This window comes from Vigna unguiculata, chromosome 7 (genome assembly GCF_037176805.1).
Source record: "Vigna unguiculata cultivar grain cowpea cultivar isolate G323 ecotype 2 chromosome 7, ASM3717680v1, whole genome shotgun sequence".
Taxonomy (NCBI): domain Eukaryota; kingdom Viridiplantae; phylum Streptophyta; class Magnoliopsida; order Fabales; family Fabaceae; genus Vigna; species Vigna unguiculata.
Window position 1 is genome coordinate 34541683 of NC_140798.1, and position 26465 is coordinate 34568147.

A 26465-nucleotide genomic window follows, 5' to 3' on the forward strand; every position below is an offset into this window, starting at 1 on the left:
ACAAAAATATGTAGCTATTGGGCAAAAATAAAACGAATACTAGCTAGCGCGTACAAATTTTGATTTGGAGTAATTTATCATTTAGAATGATGGACTTGAGTTGAATTGTGAAAATTATGTGTTTGATATGGATGATTTGTATGGAAAATTTCAAGTGACAAAGTTGTGTTTAAGATACGGAGAAGATCAAGGACTTGTGTGGATTGTTTGTAATTACATTTCTACCTTCAATAATACATGCCAGTGAAATACACAGGTCGGCAAAGTAATTCCTCTTAATAATTTATTATCATTAATAAAATGAAATTGTATGCAATTGCAAAACACTCGTATGAAATTTTAGTTGTAGGATGAGTTAAACATCTCTTTACTTATTTAGTGTTGTAATTCGTAATTTAAATATTTATAAGTGTCTATTCCATTATGTGTAAGGCTCACTTTTAATTCTTGACTTTGGGCTCAATTTTAATAAGAAGGGTTACGTAGATATTGAACCAATAATGTGTCAAACAGTGTAAAAAACTCCAATATTAATATGAAAAACGTTTGATGTGTCAAACAAAGTTAACATAATTGGGTTAAAAGGATTATATTCATTCATTTCTAAAATTTAGGAACCAAAATGTATCGAAGTTTCAGACAGAAACAAATTCCAATTTTAGTTAAAGTTCGGGAACTAAAAACATACCTAACCCTAATAAAAAGGTCCAAGTCAACCCACATATTTATTTTCAGAAAAAATAACTCTTCAGTTTTCCTTTCACTCTCCTTTCATCCACTTAAAAGAGTTCACTCATCTATTCTTCCTTTGAAATAGAAGCTGAACTAGACCCTTTGTGGAATCCCCCTTTGAGCTTATAAAACGTCTTTAAGCTCTATGTAAGTCTAGCTTCAAACCTTCATCTTCCTTCTCTTTGGAGTTATGGTTCTACTTTGATTCTTGTATGAAGTTTCACTCTTCTTTCTTGTGCCCTTGTGTTTTTTAGCTTTGTAGTTGTTTATGGAGTTGTAGCACCCTTCTGTTGGGGGTTTGTTTGTTGGGTTAGCATCTGTCAAAGTATGGAAAGCTTGCTTAAGTGAGAACTCGCAGAACCTCACAGTGTCCACTGTTCGAACTCGTCCAGACAAGAATGCCTAGCTTTAAGTGAAAGAACTTTTGTTGCTTAAGTGAAGACTTTTAGCTTAAGCGAGACTGGTAGAAGGATGTGCTTTATTGTTTGTTCTCTTCTCTGACTAGCTGTTTGATTCCTTGAGTATGATGTATGAGGTTGTGCATGTATGATTTAGGCATTTGAGATTGTATTTCATGTGTTTGGCATGAGATGACAATGTTTTGAGATAACATGTGGATTGTATGTGGGAATTTCATGGAGAAACCCTTTTTTACAAGAAAGTAATGTGTGTGATGACTTAAGGATTCAAGTAAGGTTGGATCCTGACATTCTAATGAATCAGTTAGACTCACTTAGAGTAGATTGATTTATTTGGTGAAAGTAGTAGGAGGTTTTAGTCTTTGGCAGGATAATGGCCTTAAATGATCATGCATTAACCTTGTGCGTGGTATGATGAAATCTATTAGTAATGGCTCTATAGAACCAGTGAATTCAATTTCATTACATGTATCCGGATAATTGAGTTGGAGGCCACCACAAGTGCAAACAACCAGTGAATTCGATTTCATTACATGTATCCGGATAATTGAGTTAGAGGGTATGTCATAGTTTGTTATCACATGTTATTTGTGTTTAATAATTTGCTTGCTTACTTATATGTTAAAATTATTTTTCTCTAGCTTACCATTTTGTTGTTTGTGTTATGTTTTCTTATGGTGTTTTCCTTTTTACAATGATCACCAATGTTGTTGTGAGCAAATGTGAAGACTCATAGTGATTGTGTGGATGGTGGAGATGCTGCTTTAAACTAGGCTTATTTGTTATCGCTTTTTTTAGCACCTTTTGGAATTGTTTTTCTTTGTAATTCCTTGCTCTGTGAGCATTCTTTTGCTAACCTATTTTACATTTTAAGACATGTTTATGGCATTCATCTACGCCCTTGGTATTTTCTCTTCAGTGTATTTTTGGATAACTGTAATGGTTGATTGTTATATACTTTATGTCATTGCTCTATTTTATATTGTAATTATGTGATGTTTTATTTATTAGAGTTGTTTTAGTAAATGGGATCTCACATTTTTATGGTATTAGAGCCTTCGTTCCTTAGAAATTTATGGCATTGTGCTTGCTTAACTCTCGTTGTGTGTTCATATATGTGTTTTAGTTGATTTTTAGTCTCTTTGAGTTAAACTGATGGTTTCTACCATGTGTGAGCAGAGTTATGGCAGCTCCTCAGCTACCTCCTCCTCAGCCAGATGTGTTTGACATAGTTACGACAATAGAGACTATGACTGCAGTGTCAAGAGGCATCTCTTAAGCAGCAATAGATGATCATGCAACATATGGAGATTGCAAGGCTAGTTTTTAAGGCCGCCCAAAGGTAGCATATGGAGACTCTCAAGGAGATGGAGGAACATATGTCAGCTGGTCCCGCCCAAGCTTTGCATGCTCAATCTCAAGAATGAAGTTTGAAAGACTTTCTGAAGCATCAACCTACCAAGTTCAATGACAATACCAGTCTAAATCTAATTGACCAAATGGATGAAGGAAATAGAAAAAATTTTGATGCCAAAGGATGTCCTAATGCTAGCAGGCATGTGATCATGCAATTGACATTATTCTCAATAGGAATTTTGATGTTTTTTTATGTCAAAGATTTTAAAATAATTATATTGAATGAATTTTCCTTTAATTTTGTATAATTATTATTGCCGATTAATAAATATATTTTTAAACTATTAATATTCTTTAATAAAAAAGTTATTTTAAAAAAACTAAACTTAAAACACAATTTTAAGGTTAGACTATAAAACATACAATATTCATTAATTTAATTAAATCAATCACAGTTCTTAACATTTTTTCTTCTCAAACGCACGATCTTTTTATTAGATCAAGTCATCTCGTTTTCTCTTCATATCATTTAAAATCAATCCTTCATTTTCCACATCCTGAACCAAACAAAACGAAAAAAAAAAACATTAGAATTTGTCTCCTAATAATCATTACAATTTGTCTCTTAATAGGATGATAGACATTAACAAACACTTAAATGTTGGTTGTTGTATAAGTGCTTCTTGATCAATTATGCTTGTTGTCATTAACTTATTTTGGACCGATTTAGAGGGTTTAAAGAAAAAAAAAAAATATATATATATATATATATATATATATATATATATATTACACATCTTCAAAGAGATAGATTGGAAATAATGATTGGAAAACACATAGATTGATATTGAAGTATACATTATTGCATGATCTCTCACATGTCAAGGTTAATATCTTATTATGACTTATGTATGTTAAATTCATTATTCTTTTTAGAGAAACATCTCCAAATTAAGTTTATCCAAATTAGTATAAACCTAATTATGATTTTAAGGATTCTTTTATGAAATTGGTATGAACCCTAATTATTCTTTTTCCCAAATTATTATAACCCTTACTTATAAAATTTAGGGAGGATTTTTGTGTTTTTCGGTGCCTATGGTAATTTTTTTTTTAAGTTTTGATTTTATATCGTTGTTTATCTAATTAAAGTGGTATGAGTTTTGTTATGTTTTGCATTGTGATAATTGTGATTTGTGAATATAAATTTATCTTTTTCTAAGTAGGTGAGATGTGATAAATTTATATTAGAAAGATTATCCTAAAGAGTAAAAAAAATGTTTTTTTTAAAGAAGAATATTTGTGATAAAGATGAAAAAAAATGCATATACATTAACTAAACTTTTTATGAGAAATTTCAAGAGAACCAAGAATTCAAGACAACAAAAAACAAATCTCTAAAGTATATATAATAAATAAATTTAAAAAATCATTAGAACACGATAGGAGAAAAGTTTCCTCAAATTTTCAAATCAAATTGATGAGGTACGATGGGCTTACCTAGAATGATATTCATGGTTAAGTGATGTATTATAACTTTTATTAGTGTATAAAAAAATTACTATAATTTAAAAAATTGAAATAAACAAATATTTAATATATATATTTTAATTTTAATCTTTGTTTTCCTTTTATATTTTTTTAAAAATATTTTTAAATTTTATCAACTAGGTTTCATTAATGTTTGCAAATTTATTATTTTATAAAAAATAATTAAAATTAATATGAAGTACAAGAAAACGGTTACGAGGATGAGTACGAAATTATATCCATTGCTCGGTTGGGATGTGCATGAGACAAAAGAGTTTGATACCCATTGAATTTGGATATGACGATGATGATGAATTTTTTCTACAAAGATAAATATAGAATAGCGAAACCTGTCATCGTCTGCCTCGTTGTCATCCCTAGTATAAGGTGAATAATAAAATTTTCAATGTAAGCAACTGAAAATGAAAAAAGTCCTAATTAAAACATTTTATTTATAAATAAAAAATTACAATATTTTAAAACTAAATTTAAAAACAAACCCTACAAATACTCAATAATATATGTTTGTCAATAAAAAATAAGTTCAAATTTTTTATTAAAACAACATATTACCATAGTATTTTTTTATCATTTACATTTGTACAAAACTTAAAATAGTTTTACCACACACTAAGAATTTAGAAAATAGTTACAACTTTTAATTTTCTATTAGTTTTAAGTTAGTTTTTTAAACACTGTCGACATCAAACCAAATGAATGATCAGTTAGCAATTAAATATGTAGGTGTTTTCCCTGTTCTTTTGTTGTCCCTGTTAATCCAAAACATTTGACTCAGTAGAAAATTCCGTTTTTGCTGCAAGGGTGATTAAGAAAACTCCCTCTTGTTTGAATCTTTAGGACTTATATTTGCCCAGGTTTGGAGATGAGCGACTTCCATGTCAATTCTCTTCTATCATAATAAAACTTCTAAATTTATGTTTCAAATGTCAAAGATTTTGTCATGTCTCTCATCTACGTGCACATGACAAATATTTGGATTGAATATGGAATTAGATAAAATTAAATTCTATTTATAAATTATTAGTTTATCTGTGTACATAATTTTTTTTTTTAATTTTCGGGCTAGATCTCAACAATTACTTCATGTTTATAACTCATAGTATTATTGTTTTTCCCCTCACATCACATTAATTATTTTATTTACTGTTCTTTTTCATTCAAAAAATAGAATAGTATTGTAGGGTAATTCTAAAATAATACATTTATTGATGTATATACGGTGATTATTTTAATTAATTATAATTTGTACCTGAACATTTATGTATAATATAACCGTTAAATTCATAAAAAGAAGTTTATTACAAATTTGTATTTCTAAAAAAAAGAGTTAAGAAAAATTAACAAGCAGATATAAGTATTTTTTTATCAGCAATAATCAGATTTAAGCATAGGAAAAAAATAGGGAAAAAAAAATATCTACGACCTGTGAATGGATCGAGTCGCTGCTGGTTTCATTTCGAGTAAAGAAAACACAAAGCTTTTAAAAGGGAACCATTTTTTATTTTTGTATCTTTTCTCTCCTTCTCCCTCCTTTCAATTCACGGCGCGTCACGTTGCCTCTTCAAATTTCGCCCCAAACATCGAAACAGTGTAACTTGTAAGAACACACACTATACCCGACTCATATATGAACCTTTTCATTTCTGTGCCCTTATTCTGAAGGAAGATCGAATCATCTTGATTCTTGGAGGAGGTTCCTACCTAATTCCCTTTCTCTCGGTCTCTCTCTCATATTCAATGCAAACGTAGAGATCTAGAAGCCATCTGTTGCAACTACATCCCTGCTTACCTCTGTTTCCACGATTAAGGTACTACGCTTTGTTTTTAGCGTGATTCAGGATATTTGTATTTAATCAATTGATAAATAAATTGCATTGTACAAATGAGGGTTCTGTTGATTGTTTCATAGTTAACTTTTTGCTTTACTTAATTAGGTTTAGGATTTAGTCCGAACAGCAGACCCGTTGTTGTTTGACATTAGAGTGAAATTGTAGATGAACAGAACTTTTTCACGTGTACGTAACCTCTTCATCTGCAAAGAGAAAATCTTATGATTACCCTAGGGTTTGACCGTTTATTTGACACTTGAGGGTACTTTAACTCATTTTGACAGGGTTTTATTTCTTTTTCGAGGCAGATTTTGTGTAACGGCAAGTCAATTGTTCGGATATAGTGTAGAACATTGACGTTAATTCTTGAAATCAGGGTGGGGATATTTATTAGAACGTGGCAGTCTGTCTTTTTCGTGATAGTGAGTTCACGTTTATGCTTCCTATCTTAGAATTTGAATGACGCTTGATGGTTTTCCATATTCATGACGAATGGTAGGAAGTTAGAGGAATAAGATGATTTGGATGTTGTTGCTAAACACACAGTTAACCAAACAATATTGGTTCTTTTATTTTTTCATAAAGCGTCTTCTATTAATTTGGATTTTTTTTTTCTGGGGCTGTAGGCATTGGGGGATAGATGACTTGGGCAGATGTAGTTTAGATTCTATTTGAAAGCTCCTGTAGGTGGTAGTCCAGCACTGGCATAGTTTTGTGGGAACATAGTTTTTCTGTTTTCAGTATATGTAAATAAAAATCAGTAAATGAAATTAGGCTTTCTATGTGTCAATAAGGCATATGGTATAGTTGTCGCTCGTGAATTTGATGGTTATCAGTGACTTTTGCCTTCACCTTTTCAAAGATTTAGGTATTTGAAATAATGGATTAAAAAGCAACTGGGTTAATTTATCTGGCCTAACTATCATAAAAAGAGAAAATATTATCTTTGGAAATGGAATTATTAAATTATTAATTTAACATATTTTTGAATTGAATGCTGTAAGTTGTTCTGTTATTTGCCACTGTTGTGCTTTTCCTCCACAATTTCGGTGGCCTCTTTGTCTTGTCTGAGGAAGTTGTACAGTTACAAGTTCCATATACAGTTCATCTTATTTAATGTGCTGTCTTGTATGTTTGTTTGTCCTCACGATGTAACCGTTGCTAGAGATGGAGGTAAAAACTGAGGATGAAGTGGTGGATATTGAGAGTGCTTCCAGTGATTCTTTCAATGACGATTCAGATGACGAGGAATCTTTGGTTCCCGAAATAGATGATGGAGTGCATCTTGAGGTCTGTGGTGAAGATATTTTCTTTCACTTAGTGATGAGTTTTTTTATGCTCTTAAAACCGTAGCTGTCTATATTTGCTTTTCTGATATAAACTTTAGTGTACTTTATTTCCATTTTTATGTGTATCATGTAGGAGCCGTTAACAGAAGAGGAAATCCAAGATCTTATTTCTGAATTGTTAGAAGTTGAGAGTAAGGTACTCTAATTATACGGACACAAGCATGCAATGTGCTAGATAGGTACCGCACATCACCACACACACTAACACATACTATTTTAGCCTTTCATAATCTCTTATCTGGTATTATTCCACATTCTAAATCGTATTTTGACCTTATGTTTTTTTAATTACAATTTAATTTTAATATATTTACTACTTCTTAATAACTGTCTACTTATTGTACTTTTTTAGTTTATTTAATTGTTTATGGAAATTACAAAACTAATATTTCTATTATCAAATTTATGACTAATTAATCAAATTAGCATAACTCCTCTGGAATTATCTACTGGGCTTTTACTTTTTAAATATGTTAAATATCTTAAGTTGATTACATTTATTTATCTTCACTAAATATTATAACATTAGAGTAGTCAACCATTGATTGTTAGGCTAGAGTTTGATTTTTTTGTCAGCTGACATTACTATCCAAGTGATTCTAAATATAGGAACAAGTACCACAACATGCATGTAATTTGCCAGGGTTACCTGTATTAGATAATAGTGCTGCTATAGTGGTTCATTGGAGCCTCTGACAGCTTCCTTTGTACCAATAGTGTTTCATTTTTGCATCGTGGGAGTTTCACCGCCATAGCATAGCATATATCATGGAAAAAAGCTGGCCATTTCTACAAATATGTCACATTGAAATATTCCCCCTTTTTTCCAATTTTGTACAAGGTGAATATATTTTTTGGGTTATTTTTATGATTTTTGGTTTAGATCAGAAACAGTTTCTTGTTTCTGGTGTGATTTCCAGCAATCCCATGCCTGCAGACATAGTTTCCTGTGAACCTACATTGTTTTTTATCACATTACTTTAGTTCAGTTTCTCCAACTCTTCACTCCTAAGAAAAAAACAGCGAAGTTCTCACTCTGAGAAATTTCTGGCCATTCTATTTATTGCATCAGATTCAATTCTGGCTGTGGTAGAGTATATACAGTTCTCACATGTTTCATTGTCATATAGTATATTCCTAATTAGTTAGTATTCTCTTAGGATGTCGGTCAACAGTGGCTGCAACTGTCAGTCAGTGACGTGCTGAACAAGCTCTAAGTAAAGGAGATTTTAAACTCCAAGTGTGTTTTGATGAGAGTTTTCAAAATTAGTTTTGAATGAGTTTGATTTTCATTAAAATTGAATTTGAAGTGATGTGATTTATGTTTTTTTTTTATAAAAGCAAGTTAGTAGTAAAACATAATAGGTTTATCCAACGTACGCTACATAAAGTTGGTTCAATTTAGAATAAATTTTCGATCCATTATTAATTTCTCAACATGAAATTAAACTCGTGAAATTTACCTAAAATAATTTTTAACTGATTATTGTATTCTGGAGAACTCAACGGGAGATCAAACACACTAAGTGTATACAAAATCAACTTTATTTTCTCAAATACTTTCTCAGATTCTCTTTGTCTCACTATTTATGGCGTCCAGAACATTAGAAGCTTAATCAATTGTTTCTGATCTGACTCCACCAATTCACCTTCACTTGAGGTGCCAAATTTCTCTCTTAAGCAACTGAGCATGAACAGCATCTGGTGACCTATGCTACAAATCTATATATTCCACCTTGTTACCTCTCTCAAACCAATTTCAGCAACAGTTTGGTGCAATTCTCCCGTGCAATCTTTGAAAAAAATTGATGACAGTAATTTTGTTTTGAGACAATAAATTGAGCCTGTACTTGGTCACGAACTTTAAGAATTTCTTGCAAATCTATATATTCCACCTTGTTACCTCTCTCAAACCAATTTTTATATTGGCATCATAGTTATCATTCATGGAATCTTTAGAATCATACATTTTGCAATTCCTATGATTTGTTACATTTCAGTACCATCGACTTGTATCATAAGATGACTCTGTATCATATCATACATGAACGAACACATACAATTTCATGTCAACAATGGAAGTTATAACATCTTTTTTAGGCTGCAGAGGCGCAAGAAGCTCTTGAAGAGGAGTCTCTTTCTAAAGTAGAGAGTGAAGTTAGACAAGAACTCAAGCAAAGTCTTCAAGGGGATGATGTTGGTTTTTCTCGTTGCCCTGATTGTTTTTATCTTTCTGTATCTTTTACTTATGATTTCTGTGCCTTGTCTGTAGTTGGAAACTGCTGTTGATGATGAGATGGCTACTTTTAAAGAAGAATGGGAAGCTGTTCTGGATGACCTTGAAACCGAAAGTGCCCACTTACTGGTTCGATTTTATCTTTGGTTTTCAGTACATATTTTGCTTGGTAATATTTGCTTTTCGATTTGTGCTGTTATGTTATCAAATTTTGTTAATATCAATACCTTAAAAATTTTCTCAGCTGTATTATTTTCTAGTCTGATGTCTCTGATATTGATGTAGATCTTGCTATATATTTCTTTTTGCTATGATATTTAGAAAGTAAAATAACAACCCTCATAAATTTGTTCACACTGAACTTCATTTACGTATGTCTTGATTTGAAATTACCCAGATCACTGGTGACAGATCGAACTGTGAACTTAAACCTTGCATTTACTCATCTTTCATTTGAGCTGGGGGTGGGCTGGTGCTTGAGAGTTTTAAAAATGGCAGTGACTACCTTGGCTTCATAGTTTTAAGTATAAAATATCATGTTTTGAATGGGAGTATGAATAAGTTCAATATTTTGGATGATTCAGCAGTGTGGTATGATTTTGTAACCTTGTTACTTATAGAAGTCTATGATTTTGTTCTCACCTTTTCTGGCTTGTAATTGATATTAATTGACATAATAATACATGCTGAAATTTATTCATCTCCATAACGGCTTGTTGCTTCCTGTGGTTAATTGCAATGCAAGTTGTAATTGTGGAAATAACATCTCTATATGAGTGAAAAGAAGAGATGGAAGCAAACCACATGTTGAATTCCATGTCTGACTATCCATGAGCAAAACTTTTTAACCCAATGTCGTGTGTCTACCTGTGAATCAAACATCTTAAAACTTCAAGCACGTGGGAATATTGACAACTCATTTCTATGGAGTGGAATTTTCCAAGAATTTGAACTTAAATCTTTATATTGTTCATTAGATGATTGTACAATTCCTTGGAAGAAAGTATTCTTCGACCTATGGAGAAGATAAATTGAATTGTCCTATTCAAAATAATGATCAACTCCAAAGTCAACGTTCTTCCCACCATATAAAAACTCAAAATGGTCAAATACAATTGGGTGTTAAGTACATCGCCAATATATGTATCTTTTAACTAGCATTGAATTCATGACAACTTACAAAATTATACCTTAACTATTACAAGCCTGATTTAGGTCTTATTAAACCTGAAGTATCTATATGTATGCCAACTGGATATTAAGCTCTGTGGCACTTTTTAATCACCCAAAAGGCTTCTTTTATTTCTGAAACGTTCATTCAGGTAGGCTGGTTGAAATAGGAATATTTTAGGGGATAAAAGCTTTTTTAGTGTTTATTTTAAGTAGCCTAAATACATGAAATATATGTAGCCACATATAATGCATATGAAGGAGTAGTGCAGTTATGACTATGAAAATCAAAAGCGAATTCATAAACTCATGAGTTAATGTTTTTTCCATGAAGCTGCTTTACTCATCTCCAAACTTGTTTGAGTAAGCTTGTGTTGTGTGGACTTGCAAACTCATGAGTTCAGTGACAATTATGAGTTTGGTTGAATCTTTTTCTGGATGTTGATTTTGTGGTTCTTAGTCATCTCCTCCAAATTGATACTTAAGTGTGGAATACAATCGCAGCCATGAGGAGTAGAAATACGCTCACTCTTGCAAACCAGTTGCGTTGCATGCCATCAACAGTCAAGACTATGCATAATTGTATTGCAGAATGTGGATTTTGTGGTTTCTGCAATTATTTCATGTGGAACCTAATATAAGAAACGAAGAAGCAGTGTTGTTCTGTCAGGTTAAGCTGCACTTGTGGTGATGGAAAGTAGGAAAGTGGTGGTGGGTCGGGTCATAATTAGGGTCTATGTGATATATTTTCTCTTTTTATATTTATTGGGCCTTTACTTAATTAGGGTTGTGTCATAATGACTTGGTATCTTATTTGAGTTCAATATATTTGTTTGTGGTAAACAAAAAGAAAAAGACTAAATGAATTGTTTACTTGTTAGCCGTGTATTATATATAATATATAATATAATAATTTGCAGAAGAAAAAGAATATAATGATATTAAAATATAAAAATAATTAAAGTATACGATGTAAAGTATACATTACAATAACTAAATAAAAATTATAAACTAAAAAAATATATGATACTAAAAGTAAAAATTAAAATATAATAAACTAAATAATTTAGTGTTCTTACTTCAATTTTGAGTGTAATGTATCAATTGTATTGAGATAGAATAGCTTACTATTTTGCTTTATTATGAAATTAAAATATTAAAGTATTATTTTTTGTTGGTATTTTATTATTTTTTAGTAGTTAAATATGTTTTTTGTCTCTTAACTTTTAATAAAAATTATAATTAGTCCCTCTTTGAAACTTTGGATTAATTTAGTCTTTCATCTTTAGAAATGCATGAATTTAGTTCTTTTAGCCAAATTTTGTTAAGTTTATTTGACGTTTTAAATGCGTTTTATGATAGTATATGAGTTGTTTACACCGGTTGACACATTTCTGCTTCAATGTTAGTTGAGAAACACGTTTGAAATATCAAATAAACTTAACAAAATTTGGTTAAAATGACTAAATTCATGCATTTTTAAAGTTAGGAGACTGAATTGGGCCAAAGTTTTAAAGATGAACTAATTCTAATTTTCACTAAAAGTTGAGAGATTAAAAACATATTTAACTCCTTTCTTAAATCAAGTAGATTCTTATGATTTTTTGGAACCTCCACAAGTTTATGTAAACAATTGATATTGATAATCTTGGCGATCTTAATTATTCTCTTGTAAATTATTTTGCATTGATGAAGTTCTTTGTAGTGATCTAAAGTAAAAGCAGCCCATTATAGTGTGTGGAAAAAAAACTCAAACACATTCAGGACAAAAAATCCTTTCCCAATTTCTCTCATAAACTCAAGTTGGCGCCATGAGCAATTAGCAATTAGGTTATAATTGCCTTTTTATGACTCTTCACTTGTGCTCTTGACATTGTGCCACTATGAACCATTAACTTATCACTTGTATTCAATTTTGGTTCACTTCCTTCCTCAGTCTCTATTACATACTTTTCATTCACCCTATTAAGAACATCTTCAACAAAAGATGCTTGCATAAAGTGCCAGTTGCTTGAAGCAACTTTCCACTGGAGGAATATGAGTTGACATTATAAGTTATCTAACAAAGAATTTGACCATGCTTCACTAAGCAACTGTTGGTCTTAATAAAATAATATCTTGGGACATGGGAAAGAGAGCAGTGATAGTCAGATAACAAAAAGAGAGTAAAAAGAATACGACATTAATGAGTTGCTTGGAGTTCCTTCACATTTCTTCTATTAGAGCAAAATTGAGTATGAGTTGCTTAAGAATGATGTGGCACCGTGAGATCCACATTTTTACCTTTTTCAATGTGGGAAGCAACTCATGTGAGTTGCTCCCATTGAAGTTGCCCTTAGGTTGCTTGCATTTGAAGTTGCCCTTGGTTTTCCTGCATGTGTGCTTTTCTTTTCTCTTACTTTTGTTTCATTTGTAAATGTGCTAGATTCTAACATTCCAAGTTGCTTATATTTTTGTTTGGTTGTTAGAATTTTCTTGGAGTAAATTCTGCCTCTTTTGAAATGTATGTGTTTTTCTTCTATTGATTGATATGATATTGTGCAGGAACAACTTGATGGGGCTGGAATTGAACTTCCTAGCCTTTATAAGTTGATTGAAAAAGAAGCTCCTAATGTTTGCTCCACTGAAGCTTGGAAAAAGAGGAATCACTGGGTTGGCTCTGTTGCAACTTCAGAAATTGCTGAGTCAATTGCTGATGCGGAGAAGCATCTACAAGTAAACAGACCTGTTAGAAGGTATGGTTTTTGTATGGTATTGTATCTGGAAACAATGAAATATGTTCTCTTATAGGTTTTGGGTGTTGATTCAGGCGACATGGTAAATTACTGGAAGAGGGTGCTAGTGGCTTTCTCCAAAAAAAACTTTGTGATGAAACCCAGGAGCCAGTGAAAAATGAAGCTGAGGGTGATTGGGATATGTTCAATAAAATAGTTTCTGATGGGAGCGGCATTGATGCTACATTTGGCAGTAAGCACTGGGCTTCTGTTTATTTGGCCAGCACTCCACAGCAAGCAGCCTTGATGGGACTGAAATTTCCTGGAGTTGATGAGGTGGAAAATATAGTTTTGATTTTGCTTAATGCTTTTGTATTGTTATTGCATATATATGTCAAAAAAAATCAAAGGGGAAGAAGGAATAATTACTGAGCTAGCTGATATTAGTGATTTTTCAATTTATCATTCACTTCCCCTTACCCCCTGAACTTGAGATCCCCCGAATTTGAATTCTTGATGATTTGCAATATATATATATATATATATATATATATATATATATATATATATATATATATATATATATATAGCTGTACAAATACATATATAAATAAATTTCAGGAAATGGCTGGGGTAATATTAGCAATGCTATTTTATCCAATGAAAGATTACATTAGCAGTTCCTCGGACCTCATGTTTCATAAAACATCGTTTGTTAAGTTTTACTGAGTTACCTATACAATGTACAATTTTGCATGTGCTACCTTTTCTTTCCCTGCTACTAGTTTAAATTCGGTTTGTTAATTTTTCTAAATTATATGGCGTTGACCTTGTGTGCATGACTCCTACGATTGGTGAATTGTTGCTTGATGATTCATGAATATTCTTTAGTCGTGTTTGTACGGTTTTTATTCTGTATGTAGAAAATTGGTTAAGATTTTTGGTATTTGGTCTGGAATTTTTTGTATCTTTTCGATGAATTTATCATTCGCCTTTACATTATTTTAAACATTATAGCAGCTGTTTCATAGAGCATGTTAATTACCTTTTGTTCTTTAGGTTGAGGAGATTGATGATGTTGATGGCAATTCTATGGATCCATTTATTGCAGCTGCCATTGCAAATGAAAGAGAATTAGATCTTTCTGATGAGCAAAGGAGACAATTTAAAAAGGTTAGTTAACAATTCATTATTTATTTATTGAGTAAGATGGGATGATGGTCCATGTAAATGTTTGATTTAGTGTGTATTGGGATTAACTAATTTAGAGGAAATGATCTTTTTCTTGTTAGCCTCCTTTGAGAGCTTTTAAAAAAATATTTGTTTCCTAAAGTTACGTTTTTGGCGAAATTTATTAGTCTTTAAATTGTGCAAACATGTTATGTTTTGTTATCTTGGTATCAGTTTTGAGTTTTAATGAATGATGACATGAACCATGTTTGAATAATTTAAGAACTAACTAGTATAATTATGTAAATGAGAGATTAAATTGTAGTGGTAAATGCAGAATATTTTCAAGAAACAAAATGACTGTTTAGTACTTCTTGTTCATCAGTAATAGTTGATTCTGAAACTAAGATGTTTGTTTTACAAGACTTTTCTATTTTCCTTCATTTGTTGCAAAGTGGGATTCGTCTCCATTGTACCTAATATATTACTAATCATATATTTGGATGAAAAGGTTTTAATTCTTAATATGAAAAATATTAAAATATCAATAAATGACATAGTTAGTCAATGTTCTAATTTCGTAGTAAAGCTGGCGAATTATAATATCTAAATTCATTACACTCGGAAGTTGAAGGAGCAAAACCATTACATTATTTAGTTTATCATATTTTTAATTTTTATATCATATATTATGCTTTATTTAGTTATTATTTATACTACATGTTATGATTTTAAATTTTATTTGTGTTTTTGATACTGTTGTACTCTTTATCATTCATCTTCTATAATTTATAATATTTTTAATAATTATATAGTTAATAACAGTTCTTGATCAACAAGTTCACATGTTTTATTGGTCCAGTAAACCCATCAGAAATTTTGGACTGAAATAAGATTTTACTTGTGCCCCAATAAACTGAAAAAAGAGTAAAACACACCCTAACCCAGTTAGGACCCGACCCACTAGTTCTCTGTTGGCCAGCGCCGCAAGTGAAGTTTTCCTAACAGAGATTGCCTTTCGGAGTGATTTGCGGCGTGGCTCAACACGTTCTTTAAAAGCGTAGCTGTGCTGTTGTACTCTACACCTCCACTATCTTGCCATTGACATCTATGGAACAGATTAGGAAGAACCATGAAAACGACACACAAAATGGAGGCCCAAATGGCAAGAGCTGAACTGAACTCACAGAACTGCCTCTGAATTTGCGATTTTACATGAGTTTGAGTAAGTATGCTTTAGTCCACGCGAGCTTACTCAAAACCAAACTTGAAAACAAATTAATTCGTTTCATGGATCTAAGAACGTAACCTTGTAGTTTACTACTTGGCTCATGATTTTTATAACAATGCATCTGTATATTTTTGTGTATTTGAAGAGCAGAAAAATTCAACTATGGTAATTGACTTAGATGCCATTGTATTGTTTAACTTTTTTTTTTCTCTTTCTTTTCTTAAATTGTTTTGTGAATATTTCAATTTGAGGTTTTTTTAATGAATTTAGACTCTTTGGTTTTGTTTTTTGGTTGTCTTGAGTTCTTTTGAACTTGGTACTTAATTAACAGCCTTTTTTCTTCTTAATATTTCCAATTTGGAATGAACTCGTTATAGTTGATTTCTGTATAAATCTTTGTTTTTTTGGTTTATTCGGTCCTGTTTCAGGCAAGTAATTATGGTTCCATTTTTTAACCTTACTATCACTTATTACAATCTTTAATTCTCTGCTTTCTTAATATAGTTGTCTATGAATAAAGTGCCTATTCTTATCCTTGTTTCATGTCCTCCTTGTGTTCTCAAAATTATCTTCATGGAATGAGCCTATGACTCAGTTATTGAATTATTGATTTCACGCAATAGAGGCACTATGACAATAGAGGTACAGAGTGACTATGTGATTCAAAATTATTTGAATAGTGGTCTGTTTTCGAGTGGCAATGCTAGAGTAATATATTTCAAAATCTATATTTTTGCCCTCCTCCTTTTCATAATGCTGACAAATGCTAAATGGACACTATTTTCCTCCCATACTTCTCTGTACTGTGTTCAGCATCTAGCCATCTCTTTAAGTATTTTTCAGTGTTGATACTCACATTCCATTATTTTCTATGTTCTGAACTCTGAAAGGCCTTTGTTCTGAATTGAGTTCTTTTTTACCATTTATGTGTTACAAATTATAGTATATGCAATTCTTTTCTGTGTTCTGAACTCTTAATCTTGTTTTATTGTGTTTGGTGTCACTGCTATGCTCTGCTATGTGTGATTGATAACTACGATATGATTATGTGACTGGCAAATTAGCGTTCATTCTTGCAGTCATATCTTAATTGTCAAATTAGTCTTGGTGTTTGACATCTGGCCTTTTGAATAATTATGCTTACTGTAAATAGATGAACACAAACACAAACTGATATGTTAGCATATAGCAAACTAGTTTATTATACATCAGTGCATGTAGGGGTATTCCATATTAATCAATGTTATGCATATCTATATATTTTCTTCTTCATGATGATATATTCTTGCCTGTGTTTAGGAAGTTGATTATTTTTTTTTTGTACACTTTCTTTTACAGGTCAAAGAAGAAGATGATGCAATTGTTGATAAGAAACTTCAAATCCGTTTGAAACATAGGAGGCATAAAAAGATAAGTAAACAGGCGAGTTTTTATAACTTCATTATCCTTTTTTTATTTGAAACTGTTTGACACTATTTCTATTTATTTTTCTTATGGATGCAATTTTTTAGATTTTGAACTTAAATGGGCCTTTTTGGTATAATTTACTGAAATTAATGATTTTTGTGTATGGGATAAGTAAACTGTGCTTCTTTGTATTCATAATTGGGTGGTGGCATCTTTAATGATTTTAATTCGGTTCTATTCCTTTGCTGTTGTTATATCTTGTAACTAATTCGAATTGTAATTCAGGAAGAAATGAGCACACCTATCCAGTTGACAGACAGCCCTACACAGAAGCCTTCATATGCTGATCATTTAGACCCTGATGCAAAAGAAGGAACTAATTATAATGGGAAAATAGTCTCTGACAATGGCAATGATACATGTGTTCTTATCGAGACTGATAATATTAAAGGTTTTGATGCCAGTCATCATCTTGACAAAGAAAAGCTTACAAGTAGTGATGGCTTGTCAGATCCACCCAAATCGTCAGTGGACGGTGTTATTGAACAGAGAGGAATCAAACGTGTAAGCAGTGGTGAGCTTGATGCTGAAAATAAAAAATCTCGGCTTGTTGTTATTGATAGTGATGATGAAGCAGGGGTCACTAAGGAGAAATTAGATTGCATTACTCAACAAGTAAAAGATGAATTAGGTAAGAATGGTACTGGTTCTCTTCCTTCAGAGTGTCTGGATGAAAAATTTTTGTGCACAGTTTGTGATAAAGTGGCTCTTGAAGTGCATCCACACCCTCTCTTGAAAGTAATTACTTGTGGAGATTGCAATCGCTTATTGAAAGAAAAGGCACATGAAAAGGTACTAGTCTAAATCTAATAATGTTTTGCTTTGAAATTGTATTAGATTTCTGAGGAATCTTTGGTGCATAATTGCCCATTCCTGTTTTAATATCAGTAAAATAGACTTTAATGTTAATAAAATTCAGTAAAGGTTTTTTTCAGTTGGAAGCCATATTGTTTTGGTCACCCCATTTGTTGCAAGTATCTATTTTTATTGTGCATATCGGTAAACCATTCTGTCTTTGTTTGCTTTGGGGGACTTAAAAGCTATTTTTAAGCAACATGAATAAATCCTGTTGTTCAAAGTAATGTGCTTCATTAAACATTAACGCGAGGCATTTCCCTCACCAATCTCTGCAGCATCTCAGTCTGTAGTTAATATTTCTATATTCTTACAGGAGACTCACTCAATTTTAATGCTTACTTGTCACAGGATCTGAGACAAGATTGTTCGGAGGGTTATTGTACATGGTGTGGAGGAAACAGTGGATTAGTTAGTTGTAAATTATGCAATATTTTATTCTGCACCAAGTGTTTAAAGAAGAATATTGGTGTAGAATTGGTTTCTGAAACTCAGGCCACTAGCTGGCATTGTTGTTGTTGTCATCCAAACCTTTTGCAAAGACTGTCCTTGCAACTAGAGAAAGCTGTGGGGTCTGCTAGTATAGTAGTTTCTAGTTCTAGTAGTGATTCAGATGATTCAGACGATTCAGATAATTCAGATGACTCAGATGATTCAGATGCACAGATTAATGTTACAATGAGGTGAAGTCATTGTTGCAGCTTAATTAATTGACTGCACTTGCTATGGCTTGATAAATGATATTGCTGATTGTCTTTCTGTGCTGCATAAGACTTCACTTCCTCCAGCATCACACACATATATTTTTATTATTATTCGTAGTATCTATTGACAATTTATAGTGTAGGCTCAGGAATGAGTGGTATTCGCTAAGGGTTAATGATTCTTACATCTGTACATACATTTTTCTTTTGAACATTCTTGTATTAATGTGTTCTTACGATGATTAAGACAATGAAGGTGGGTTGAAAAATATTTAACTATTTTGTTTTCTGGAATGTATGTCTCACTTGGAAAATTTATTTGATGGCTTAATTTGTTTCTGTGGAATATTATTATTTTCATTGTTTCTTCATCTTGGATATTCTGTCATTCCTTCTAACTATTCATGTAGCTTCTCTTAGAGACTTAAGCATAAGAGGAGAGCAACTTTGAAAGACTTGTCCATTAGATGGGGAAATCTCATGACTTAAAGTACCATATTAGGTTTTTTATTCTATTCAATATGGGATTCCTAACGTTGCCCCTCACTTTAGGAGCGCATTCTCAAGATGGTTTTCACTATGTAAAATTTATAGATAGAGAACATATAGAATAGACTGAACTATTGTTATTCCATTCTTTTCAATCTGACTACAAGTAGAGTATTTATAGTGTGTAATACAGATTGCTAGCTCTAACAGACTGACGGTTGTTGTGAGTCCGAAGTTATAAACTCAGCAGTTGTCATAACTGAGGTAGTGCTAAGATACCTGCAACTTGTCATACTAACATTAAAGCCTATACACTATATTCACTATAACATTATCAACATTTACCGAATGATAGCCATTTTTCATTTAATTGCTCCTGTCACAACAACAGTATTCAGTATTGCTCCTTTATCCGACTTTTAGATAGCATTTCATTGTCCACCTATTAATGAAATTGGCAATTGTTGGGAATGTAGTACAAGAGGAGAACCCAATCAAAAGACCTGTCTAGTAGGTGGTAGAGCCTCATGGTTTAAGTACCACATTAAGTTATTCATTCTATTAAATTAAGGCAATTGTTGGAACTGTAGCACAAGAGGAGAACTCAATCAAAAAGACCTGTCTAGTAGGTGGTAGAGCCTCATGGTTTAAGTACCAATTAAGTTATTCATTGTAGACTCCTAAAAGTCTTATTTGATATGAAATCATATGGATACATTTTTTTGGGTGCTATTCTAACTTTATACTAGTTGTCAACAACAGTTTCCCTTTTTTTAACTGCCCAGATGTTCATTATCGGATCTTATATTTTTTTACAGCTCCAAGCGAAGACCCAAAAAGAAGATTCGTAGGATACTTGATGATGCTGAATTAGGAGAAGAGACAAAAAGGAAAATAGCAATCGAAAAGGTGAGTTTTGTGAATTTTGTTTCGTTGAAAACTTGTTTTGTTGGCTAAATTGTTCATTATCATCCTCACTTTTGTAGGAACGTCAGGAACGCCTGAAGTCTTTGAGAGGACAGTTTTCTGCTTCGTCAATTGAGATGAGCCCCGATGGATGTAATGGGAATTTATCAGAAGGTGCAAGTGTTGAAGTTCTTGGTGATGCTCTAGCAGGTTACATAGTGAATGTTGTGAGGGAGAAAGGTGAAGAAGCTGTTAGAATTCCTCCTAGCATTTCAGCTAAACTGAAGGCGCATCAGGTTTTTTACGTTTTATGATTGATTCTCTGGATACAAATTCTCATTTTTTTTTAATTTCCATTGTACGTAGTTCTTTCCCTCTGTACAAATTTTGATTTATATATTTGGAACAATGAACCTTATTAGGATTCAATTTAGTTCATATTAAGTATGCTTGTTTCTTTTTGAGCTTTCGACTGTTATTGCTTAGTGATGGAAGCAAAGGAAAAAGATTAATGGTGTGCTTGGATTAGGAAATTTAAGAGAGTAATTCATTTGTTTGGAGAATTTGAAATTCTTCCAAGAAAAATGACATGTTTGGATGATTAAATTAAAAGGAAACTGAAATTGAGAAAATTTAAAAAGATATTTCAAATAACTAATATAGTAGAATTTGAAATTAACTCAAAAAAGAAGGAAATTGAAATATCCCTAGTTGTGGAGTTGCTCATTGCCTAGACGAAAAAAGTCCACAGGTCTAGAAAGTCGAGCAGGTCGGGTAGAAGGTCGAGATGATTCGATTCATGCCAAAGGACGAGCCGAGGGTCAAGCGAGCAGGCGCGTGCTGAAGGTTGAGCCGAGCTAGTGCATGCAGAAGGTCGAACCAAGTCGACGTGGGCTGAAGGTCGAGTCGAGTCGGGCCGGTTTCGAAGATCGAGCCGGCACGAGACGAAGGTTGAGTCGAGTTAACCCGGGCCAAAGGTCAAGATGGGTCTGCCTTGGGCAAATGTGAAGCTGAGTTGGCTGAAGGTTGAGATGAGATAATTCTGAACCAAGTTGGTTTGGGTAGAAGGTCGAGCCTAGACACCAGTGTCGCATGTTGAGTCGAGTCGGTTCAAGCCAAAAGTCTAGTCTAGTCGGCCCGGGCCACAGTTCAAGTCAGCTGAGGTCGACCTAAGTTTAGTTAGAATCAAAAGTAGTGTTGAGTTTGCCGTAAAATAAAAATTAAATTGCTTTATTCCAGCAATAAAATTGAAATGTATGATATTACAATTTCAATTACTTCATCTAAACTAATTATTTAAGGAATGAAGAGAATTCAATTAAAGGTAATTTAATAACTATGTATTTAAATTTCTTGGAATTGTTGAAATCCTTTGTCCTAACACATGGTGACAAAATGAAAAAATCCACATGTCCAGACTTGGGTTGGCCAAGCCAAAGGTTGAGTCGGGCCAAACCTACAAGTTGAGTTGAGTCGATTCAGCTTGGGCCAAAATCGAGACGAGCTATCTGGATCGAATGTCGAGCTCACTTAACTCAGGTTTAAGAGTGGAGTGGAGTTTGACTTTCAATAGAAATTTAATTGCTTTATCCAAACAAGAAAATTGAAGTTTAAGGTATTTTAATTATTTTATCCAAACAAAGTATTTAACAAAAGAAAAGAATTCAACTACGAGTAATTCAAATAGTTTGTATTCTAATTTCTTGGAATTGTTGAAATCTCTTATCCAAACACAAGGTAAGTGTATGTTTCATGTCAGTTTTGTACTTTTGGATGTTAGACCGACAGCGTTTTTGTTTGGTGTTCTAACCGGACGATTTTAGGATAGTCTGAATACCTGTTTGGACTTTTAACTTATTATTGGCACCATGCTGAGCAATTATAACGAGATAACATGAATTCCGTACATGTTGGATAGTTGGTGTGTCTTCATTTGCTAGCAACAGTAAATATGCAGGAAAACTTATTTTTCAGGAAATAATCTTTTTTTGATCTCTCATGATCTTGTAAAAATGGACACTATATCTTCTAAATAACCAAACCAAAGGGGTGGAAAATGTGGTTTAATTGCTAAACAAGCAAAGTGGGGATACCATAGTAGTAAGGAATATGAATAAATCATACTTTTCACCAGTTTTACATCATCCATTTCCTCATTTGCATTTTTATTGCCATTTATTGAAGCATCTTTGAAGTTATTACATGGAGTTTGTTGGTCTTTTTTGAATTTGGTATTTTTCTATAATATAATTTGTTGCACATTTGCAGATATCTGGAATAAGATTTATGTGGGAAAATATTATACAGTCAATCAGAAAAGTGAAGTCTGGGGATAAAGGTCTTGGATGTATTTTAGCTCATACCATGGGCCTTGGTAAAACATTTCAGGTATTTTACTCAATATGGAGCTTACTACATATATATAATTGAGAAGTGAATTATTTTTTGTTGAAAATAAATGTGAGATCAAGGTTTTTCCTGTGAAACTGTAATTTTTTTAGTACTTGGTACATATTTTTTTCTCCTTTCGATCACTTTTAAGAAATTGTCATCATGTACTATAATATTTGATCATGATAATCTGTTTTCCGAATTGATGTTTAATGAAATTGAACAATGATTACCCAACAATGTGAATCTGTTCGTGTCTTTTACAGGATATTTGGTCTTCAATTAACTATTATTCATACTCTTTATCCCTGTTATTGTTTCTATATTATAATTGTAGTACTAGTATCATGCTTCTTCTTTTATAGTCTGGTTCTATTTTTTCTTGTTAAGCCAGAGAAGTCTTGCTCTAATTGTTCCATTCAGTACATACTCAGAGCATTGGGTGATATACAGGAATATATCAAAATACTCCTCCTGTATATTTTGCTGTATGGCAGTAAGCTTCACATCATGGATCATTTACCACCAACACACATTGAGGGATGAGGGTGTGAGAGTAGTTAAAAAAAATTAAGAAATACAAATTTTTCCAATCCATTTGATAAAAATCTATCTATCAACAATCTTCTCATGGATGAACTTCCAATCCATCCAAAAAATAAATAATAATACTACCTTAGGTTTTCATGTAAGTAACAATTATCTATCTATTACTAATGTTGTTAAATTAGTTATAGTTTTATTTATAAGCCCACCTTAGGTTCTACATACAAATAACAGGTTTCTAGTTGTGAAAACTAATAGAATTAATTATAGCTTTAATTAATAATTTCGCAGATTTAAATTTTATTTTAAGGATAAGCATAAATTTAAGGGTTAAATATGTTTTTTGTCCCTAAATTTAAACGTGAATTTGGAATTTGTCCCTATTCCAAATTTTGGTACATTTTGGTCTCCAAACTTTAAAAAAAATCTATATAGTCCTTTTAACCCAACAATGTAAACTTCTTTTTATGTGTTAGTCGTGTTCCAAATTGGAATTTGAGTTGGAACGTTTCAAATGATGTAAACTGATGTAAACAGTTCAAATGCCGGATTGAAATGTTGTTTATAACACCACTAAAAGTGACTTATATCCATCAGCCATCATTGGATTCTGAACTAGCCTGTTTTTCCTTTTGAAAAACGTGTTTTTTCTTAAAATAAAAATTGAACTTTAATGAGACATACTTAATGTAAATTTAGTAGTGTTTACAATGACAATAGGAAGGTAATTAGTATTTACACTGTATTATTTTTAATAGCAACACCACTGAAGCAGGAATAAGGCTCTTTGCTGCATAATAATGCACATAAGTGAAAAGTTACATGGCATCTGCATGCAGTTATAACATAATAGGAAGTGGGTTTAAGTTTAACTCATCCTCACAAAACTGGTTTAGGTGATGATTGCTCCCACATTCTTGTAAATTGACTTCATCTCTGATTGATGTGAGATCTCTAACACATCCCTTCCCAACGTCTAATGTGTGTGACTAGATATTTGTTAGGAATGACAATTTGGGATGGTACCGCCCCGCACTTGGCCCGCAAAATGTGAGTTAAAAAGTTTGGCTTGCTTCGCATAGGTTCTGGCCATTGGGTCGGCCTTTTTATTGTTTTTAAGTTTCTTATGATAAAACTTTCAATGTTTAACAAATTGGAAAACTTTAACAAATTCAAAAAATTAAGCAAAAACTTTGGGGAGTTGAATGATAAATTAATAATCTATTATTTTCACCATATTCATATTTGTACTTTGACATGCACGATGAATTCTTCAAAATTTAGCACATTCAAAAATACATAACACCTGTTTTTTCCACTAATACAAAAATTTGGAACATCCATATTGAAGTTCAGAAGGAAAGTAACCAACATACCCAAGATAAAGTTTTTTTTTTTCCTGTGGGCCACGGGTTAGCCCGCCCCACCCTGGCTTTTGCCCACGCAGGCTGCGTGTTATGTAGGTTGGGCTTTTGCGGGGCAGTGGGTTCAACACCTCGGCTCGCCTTGTGTTTCTTTGGCGAGTTTGTGAGCCGGTCCGCTGGGCCAAACCCACATTGCCTTTGTGGATGGTCCAATAATGATGCGATAGTAGGTGGCACGATAGGTCCAATAAACTACTTCCTTGGGATATGCTCTAATACATATTAGGAAGTAGGTTTAAGCTTAACTTATATCACATTGCCACTCATAATATTGGTGGATGGTCCAATAATGATGCGATAGTAAGTGGCACGATAGGTCCAATAAACTACTTCCTTAGGATATGCTCTAATACATATTAGGAAGTAGATTTAAGCTTAACTTATTTCACAAAACCGGCTTGTATAGCGAGGATTGCTCCCACTTGTATACTATAAATTAGTAAGTTAATCTTATCTTTAGTCGATGTGGGATATCCAACATTACAACTATCATAATTGAGCATTGTATGATATGCTAGAGCTTAAAGGCAAGAAAAAACAATAAATAGGAGAGGGAAATGGAAAACAGGGATGGAGAGGTATTGGAGTGTTTGTGATGTATAAATATGAATAAGAAAATCGCAATTAGAGTTTTTTGGCTGTTTGGTAACTACCTACTAAATAAGGTGGGGCAATTGTAGTTTAGAGAGAATGACAGCGCAAAGGTGGGGCAATTGTAGTTTTTTCTTGTTCTCTACAAACTTAGTATAAGTTGGCCTCTCATTGAGCTATCATTGAACTTGAGTTGGAGACTTTCGTAATACTTAATCATTTTTGTCACCTCCGTCATGTCTAGTAGCTATTTTCAGAGAATTAGACTCATTTTATTTGCTTTTCCTTGCATTCTTTCTGCCTCTTGTTTTTAGTTTACAAAACTGCCATTATTATGAAGAAAATTATGAAGGAATCTATTTACTATTCAAAGAATAAAACGATATTTATTTAAAGTTTTCTGCATTATTTTCATGTTTTGTATAATTTGGATTAAATATGTTTTTGGTCCCTTAACTTTTAACTTCTAGTGAAAATTGGAATTAGTCCATCTTTGAAACTTTGAACCAATTTAGTTTTCCGATTTTTGAAATCTGTGAATTTAGTCCTTTTAGTCAATTTTTTTTAAAGTTTATTTGACGTTCCAAACTCGTTTCTTAGCTAACATTGAAGCAGAAATGTGCCAAATGGTGTAAAAAATTCAAATGTTATTATGAAACATCAAATAAAGTTAACAAAATTTTGTTAAAATAACTAAATCCATGCATTTTTAAAATTGAGGGACTAAATTGGGCCAATGTTGCGAAGATGAACTAATTTCAATTTTTCCTTAAAATTAAGAGACGAAAAACATATTTAATCCAATAATTTTTGCAACGTTTTAGATACAATCTTTTTTCTTTTCCTGATTGATGGTTTAGGCCGGATGACTGATTGTGTTGGAACTTTTAGGTTATAGCTTTTTTGTACACTGCAATGAGATGTGTTGATCTGGGGTTAAGAACTGCACTTATAGTCACACCTGTCAACGTGCTACATAATTGGCGGCAAGAGTTCCTTAAGTGGAGTCCTTCTGAGTTAAAGCCACTCAAAGTCTTCATGCTGGAAGACGTACCAAGGTTTGCTTATTATTTTTTTAACATCGTTATGCTATTGCTAGAGTTAAAGCATGTAGCTGCATATTTAACATTGAAGTTAAAATAATTTTTATATGTACTTCCTTTTTGATCAAAGAATCTTTCAATTAAGCATTTATTTCTTGAAAATTTGAATTGTATATGTTTCATAGATCTCCTTCTATTAACCTATGTATTTTGTTATCATTTCGAATTGGATGATCCACTAATCCAATTGACATAAAATTATAAATGGATCCATTTTTTTTACTTTTACTGG

At 32.3% G+C, this 26465-nt stretch overlaps 1 protein-coding gene across 1 annotated transcript in view; it reads left to right on the plus strand.

Moving 5' to 3' along the window:
* The first annotated feature begins 5525 nt into the window (after positions 1-5525).
* The window catches only part of ATRX (P-loop containing nucleoside triphosphate hydrolases superfamily protein), a 35008-nt gene continuing 14068 nt past the window's right edge, over positions 5526-26465 (plus strand). Inside the window, exons 1-15 of the mRNA XM_085676251.1 lie at positions 5526-5866; positions 7053-7177; positions 7310-7372; positions 9337-9432; positions 9509-9601; positions 13187-13377; positions 13452-13692; positions 14416-14529; positions 17096-17179; positions 17450-18016; positions 18431-18762; positions 20091-20181; positions 20259-20474; positions 22447-22566; positions 26022-26188. Coding sequence (XP_085532377.1) covers positions 7055-7177; positions 7310-7372; positions 9337-9432; positions 9509-9601; positions 13187-13377; positions 13452-13692; positions 14416-14529; positions 17096-17179; positions 17450-18016; positions 18431-18762; positions 20091-20181; positions 20259-20474; positions 22447-22566; positions 26022-26188 — 2498 coding nt within the window. The 5' untranslated portion in view covers positions 5526-5866; positions 7053-7054. The remainder of the gene's footprint in view (positions 5867-7052; positions 7178-7309; positions 7373-9336; positions 9433-9508; positions 9602-13186; positions 13378-13451; positions 13693-14415; positions 14530-17095; positions 17180-17449; positions 18017-18430; positions 18763-20090; positions 20182-20258; positions 20475-22446; positions 22567-26021; positions 26189-26465) is intronic.